Source organism: Pipra filicauda, unplaced genomic scaffold, assembly GCF_003945595.2.
Source record: "Pipra filicauda isolate LSUMZ 115617 unplaced genomic scaffold, ASM394559v2 scaffold819_size74158_pilon, whole genome shotgun sequence".
Classification (NCBI taxonomy): domain Eukaryota; kingdom Metazoa; phylum Chordata; class Aves; order Passeriformes; family Pipridae; genus Pipra; species Pipra filicauda.
In genome coordinates this window covers 40243-46176 of record NW_024104997.1, presented here as the reverse complement: position 1 = coordinate 46176, position 5934 = coordinate 40243, and the positions used below count along the sequence as shown (strand labels likewise).

Genomic DNA, 5934 nt, shown 5'->3' with positions numbered 1-5934 from the left:
CCCCCGGGCTCTGTGTGTCACCGGGGGAGGGGACAGAACCGCGGGGGGGACACAATGACCTCGAGTGTCACTGCTCAAACACGGTGACAGCCAGGGACGGGGCGGGGCGTCCCGGTGGTGGCAGAGACAGGACAGAGGAGGTGACATCGCCTTTACTGGGCACCGTGTGACACATCCCAGTGGCACTGGTGTCCCACATGGCGATGGAGGGGGTGGCATCACCTTTACTGAGCCCAACAGGTGCAGTATGGCACCGTGAGGCACCGGGTGACATGTCCCGTGCCACGGTGTCCCAGAGGCACTGGTGTCCCAGGGGCACTGGTGTCCCACACGGTGTCCCAGAGGCACTGGTGTCCCAGAGGCACTGGTGTCCCACACGGTGCCAGCGTGGGGGTCAGATGAGGTGACATCACCGTTACCGAGCCCGGCACGGCGCGCGTGGCACCAAGTGACACGTGTGTGACACGTTACCGTGGCACCGTGGCACCATGTGATGGTCTGGCACACGGCACCGTGTGCCATGGAGTGACACGTCCCACGTCCCACACCCTGGTGTCCCCGGTGTCCCCGTGGTGCCGGTGCCGGGCTCGGAGGGGGTGGTGGCCCGTGGCCCGTCCCAGGGCTGGCGTCAGGGTGTCCCCGTGCCCGGGTCACACCGGGCGGTAGGTGCCGTTGTAGGTGAAGGGCTCGGGGTGGACGCAGGCGCCGGGGCTGGGGGGGGTCCAGCGCTGGATGTGCAGGCGGGAGCAGGTCGGGGGGTCCAGCGGGCGCACGATGACGGGGGCACGCGAGGCCACCGACGGGTCCTCGTCGAAGAAGTTGAAGGGGCGCAGGAAGAAGCCGACGGCGTTGCCGGGGGTGGCCGTGTTGGGGACGTCCTCGGAGTGGGGCACGTGCAGGAAGCCCACAGTCACCCAGGCCACCAGGTCCTGGGGGGACACCGCGGAGTCAGCGGGGCCCGTGGCACCGTGGACCCCCCACGGGAGCTGGGGACACCAGTGGGAAATGGGGAGACCCCCCCCCAGAGATGGGGAGCCCCCGAGACCTGGGAATCCCCTCGGGAGCTGGGGATACGCTGGAGCTGGGGAACCCCATGGGAGTGGGGGAGACCCTGGAGCTGGGAAGCCCCCTGGAACTGGGAGCCCCCAAAGCTGGGCCCCCCCAGGAGATGGGACCCCCCCGTGCCCCCAGCGCTGTGTCCCCGGTGTCACCTGGTCCTCGATGGTCTCGTTGTCACGGATGAAGCTCTCGAAGGTGACCGGGGGGTCCCAGGGGTTGTTCTGGCTGTAGATGCTGCTGCTGCTCGGCTCGTTCTCGTGGCGCCGCGTCACGGCCAGGTGGTACCTGCACAGGTGAGGGGGTGGAGTCGGCCTGGGCGTGGCACCCACCCGTGCTGGGGGGGTCCCAGCCGGGGGGTCCCTCTCCCACCCCTGCCTGGGCCCCCCTGCTGTGCCACCCCCTGCCCAGTCACATTATGGGGACATGGGGTTGGCAAGGGGGCTGGGGGGTTCCCCGGCTTTGAGTGCTCCCCAGCTTCAAGGGTCCACCCAGCCCTGGGGGACACCCCACTTCCAGGGGGGTTCCCCGACTCCCGAGGGGCTCTCAAGCTTGGGGGTGTCACTGGACACGTCCCCACTGCAGCAGGCTGGGGTCCCCCTCAGCCAGGGCACTCACGGCTGGGACCACAGAGCCCACGGGCGAGGCCACCGCCTGCTCTGGGGGCCACGGCAGGAACGGGGGGGCTCCGGGGGTCGGGTGCCACCAGGGGAAGGTGCCACCAGGGGACTGTGGCAGTGAGGCAAGGTGCCATCGAGGTCTGGTGCTACCAGGGGTAGGCACCACTAAGGGAAGGTGTCACCAAGGGGGAAGTGCCACCAGAGGAAGGTGTGACCGGGGAAAGGCACCGTGCCCACAGCACGGGGTGACGCCGGTGACTCGGCACAGAGCCGGGTGCCAGAGCCCACGGGGCAGCCACGTCCCCCCACGGGCCCCCCGCGCCCACCTGGCCCAGGTGACGCCGCGCTCCTCGCGCCAGCCGCGGGGCAGGACGGGCCCGGCGTGGGAGCTGAGCTGCAGGCGGTAGGTGCGGCGGTGGCCCCAGCGGTTGCGCCGGCGCGGGTTGGTGAAGAGCAGGTACCGCGGCGGGGCCCGGCCCAGCGGCAGCGCGGCCTCGCGCTCCCGGCGCCGCGGCTCCCGGTGCAGCCACGGCTGCACCACGCGGGCCCCCGCGCTCCAGGGGTTCGAGATGTTCTCGAAGCGAATGTCCATCGTCTCGAAGCTGTTCCCGGTGCCTGTGGGGACGGGGGTCGGTGGGGGGGACACGGCGGAACAGACCCCCCGGGCGGGGACGGGACCCCGCGGAGGTGTCACCGCACAGGGGTGGGACCCTACGGACGTGCTGCATGGAGGGGTGGGACGCTGTGGGGATGACACCAAGGATGTGGACTGGGACCCCCTGGAGATGCCACCACCACGGAGGGGGGGACACAGTGGAGATGCCACCAGGGAGGACTGGAAAACCAGGGAGATGCCACCATCATGGGGGGCTGGGACCCTCCAGAGATGCCACCAGCATGGAGGGTTGGGGCCCCAGGAGATGCCACCACCATGGAAGACTGAGACTCTGCAGAGATGTTCCCATTGGAGGGGTGGGACCCCATGGAGATGTCACCATTGAGGGTGGTCATCACCAGAGGGTCCAGGTGATGTCCAGGTGGCACCACCCCCCTCAGAGACAAGGCCTCCTGGTCCCTGGAACGCCCCTTGGGTCCAGCTCCCCCTCCCAGTGCCCTCCCCACGGCCGGGGCGTGTCGAGAGCTGTCGGGGCCCTTCACCTGCGACATCCAGGTCCACCTTGTAGTGCACGAGGTGCGTGTGGAGGTTGCCCAGGACGTGGCTGTGCACGCGGCTGCCGTAGCGCCGGCCCTGGGGCGTGTAGAAGGTGGCGTGGATGTAGCCGGTGGCGTGGACCTTGGCCTCCAGGACGCCGTTGGGGTAGAGCAGGAAGTCCCAGATGTAGTCGTAGTTGTAGACGGTGGAGGTGGTCCTGAGCACCAGCGCCCGCCCCTCCAGCCCCGCGTAGAAGTGGAAGCCGCCCTGGAAGTCGTTGTCGAAGTGGCGGCGCAGGGGGACCCCCGTGGGCAGCTCGAAGACGCAGAGGGCGTTCCTGAAGCGCACGGGGCCGTCGGCGTCCAGGAGGTGGTGGGCGTCCAGGAAGGTGGCGGTCTCGGGGCAGTCCACGCCGCGCGCCAGCTCGAAGCCGGAGGCGCCCATGGCCCAGCCGGCGTCCATGTACTTGGTCTGCATGGCCGCCGGCGAGTGGCCGCCGTAGAAGGCGATGGCCTCCTGCACGCTCAGCTCGTAGGCCACGCGCTCGCCGCCGAAGCGCACGTCGAAGAGCTGGAGGCCGGCGGAGGAGCGCAGGCGGAAGGCCAGGCTCCAGCCGCCGTACTCCAGCCGGTTGCCGCGCAGGCGGTAGCGCCGGCCCTGCGGCTCGCACACCTTGGCGCCGTGCACCTCGGTGGGCGTCCCGGTGAAGAAGCGCCCGCGGGGCTCGTAGCCGGAGAAGAGGTGGCGGGCGGGGGGCTCGGGCAGGCGGGCCAGGGCCAGCGCCCCCCGCGCGTGGAGCTCGGCCAGCTCCCGCACGGAGCCGAAGTAGCGCCCGTCGTACCAGAGCTGCCGCACGGCCCAGCGCCGCGGGTCGGGGTCCTGGTGGTCCAGCAGCACCTCCAGCCCCGCGGGGTGCAGGAAGTAGCCCTCGACGAAGCGCTGGATCACCAGCCAGGTGCGGCGCTCGCCGGGGCCGAGCCCGCGCGGCGCCACGTCGGAGAAGGTGAGGCAGCGCGCGGAGCAGTTCCGGAAGCCGAAGCCGGTGGCCTCGCGCAGCAGCGGCTCCAGCGGCTCCAGGGCGGCCGCGAGCGCCTCGTGCAGCAGCTCGTACTCCAGCTGGGTCATGGGCCGCGCCCAGAAGGGCACGGCGCGGCCCCTCCCGGGCCCCAGCGCGCGGTAGGAGCCGGGCCGCGGCAGGGGCCCCACGGCCAGCTCGGTGACGTTGGGCTCCGCCTGCGCCCCGAAGAACACGACGGCCCGAGCCTCACGCCGCGGGCGCGGCCCCCCGTGCGCCAGGAAGCGCAGGGCAGCGCGCTTGGGGGGCGGCAGCAGCTCCACCAGGAACAGCGAGTTCTTGGCCAGGGGGCCCCCCCGGCTCGGGGCCAGGCCCAGCTCCGGCCGCTCCATCAGGAAGGCCCGCACGGCCCGGAGCTCCGCCGGGGACAGGTCGGAGAAGATGGACGCGGGGTCCAGGGGGGCCGCCGAGGGGCCGGGGGGGGCCGCGCTGACCAGCAGGGCCAGCGCCCAGGGGACGCCCAGAAACCACATCCTGGGGGACACGGGACAGGGGGGTCAGCACTGGGGGGGGGACACACGGCCAAGCCTTCCCGCTCTGGTGCCACCGCCGGCAGTGCCGGCACCCCCCCAAAACTGGGGGAACCACGGGCTGACCCCCCAGCAAAACCAGAGACACCACGGGATGACCCCCAGGAAACCAGGGAGACCATTGGGTGACCCCCAGGAAAACCGGGGACACCACAGACGACCCCGGTGGAACCCAGGGGGTGTTCCCAGGGAAACTGGGGGGCATCGTGGGCTGACCCCCGGGAAATCGGGAGGAGCGTGGGCTGAGCCCGGTGACAGTGGGGATGACCCCTGGGGATGACCCCTGGGGATGACCCCTGGGGACACCACAGGGCGACCCCAGACCAACTGGGGACACCAGGAGATGGCCGCCGGGAAAACCGAGGGCACCGGGGGGGATTCCCCGGAAACGTGTCCCCCCCTCCCCTCCGGAGCCCCCAGGCCCGGGGACGGGGGCCGTGCACCCCCAGGGTGGCTGCTGAACCCCGACCCAGCACTGAACCCCCCCGGGGTGGGCAAGGGGAGACCCCCCCGTGCCCCCAAGGGGTGCCCGCAGGGACCACCCCCGGCCCCCCCGCGCCCCCCTCACCTGCCCGGGCTCTGCCGACCCGTCGGCGCAGCGGGGCCGTCTCTGCCCCGGCCCGGGGGCACTGACCCCCCTCCCGCCCCCCGGGGGCATTGACCCCCCTCCCGCCCCCCCCGGGGGTCACCGCCCCCCGTTCCCGCCCCCTCCCGCCCCCCTCCCACGGGCCCGCCCCGATTCAAGGCCACCAGCGGGACCCCCCCGTGTGTCCCCCCCCCGGGGGGCTGCCCCCCCCCCCGCCCCCCCTACCTGCGCTCCCTCGGCCGCATCGCGCCCCCCGAAGGGTCGGGGAGGGCCCCCCGGCCCCCGCGGGTTAATGATCACCCGGGGGGGTCACGAGTGCTCCGGGACCGCCCGGTCGTTGCCCCCCCGCGCCGGGGGGGGCTCCGAGGGATCAAATTCCAGGGATGAGGCGAGATAAGAGCCGGGAATGTCCCACGGGAGACCGCGGGCTCCCAAATCTGCCGGGGGGGGCTCGAGGGGGGGGTGGGGCCCCCCCAAAAAAATCCAAATAGAAAAGGGTTTTTGACCCCCCCCATCCCCGCGGCTCATCCCGTCTCCATGGCAACGCCTCCCTGACCCTCCCATTCCCATGGAAACGGGGCCCCGACCCCCAAAATCCACGTGGAAAGGGGGGTTGGACCCCCCCACCCTCACGGCTGCATCCCGTTCCCATGGCAACGCATCACTGGCCACGCCCCTCCACTGGCCACGCCCCCTCCACTGGCCACGCCCCCGCTCCTCCCGCCCAAACCCGGGATAAATGGATTTAAAAGCAAAAAAAAAAGAGGGATAATTGGTCTTTAAAGGGCAAAAAAAATGAGAGAAGTTGTTTGAACAAATCCCAAAATTCGGAAATAGCGAATTTAGGACCCGAGAAATGGGATGAGGGGTTTTAAAAGCCAAAAACCCCCGGGAAAAGTTCTTTTAAAAGCCCC

At 70.9% G+C, this 5934-nt stretch overlaps 1 protein-coding gene across 1 annotated transcript; it reads right to left on the bottom strand.

The window, feature by feature from the left end:
- Positions 1–134: 134 nt before the first annotated feature.
- On the bottom strand, positions 135–5570 carry AOC1 (amine oxidase copper containing 1). Its single transcript, XM_027728212.2, has 5 exons — positions 5246–5570; positions 2835–4378; positions 2003–2291; positions 1212–1344; positions 135–929 (listed from the first exon to the last, which is right to left on the bottom strand). The coding sequence occupies exons 1-5, from the start codon at positions 5263–5265 to the stop codon at positions 651–653; spliced, it is 2265 nt and encodes a 754-aa protein (XP_027584013.2). The 5' UTR covers positions 5266–5570; the 3' UTR covers positions 135–650.
- Positions 5571–5934: the final 364 nt, after the last annotated feature.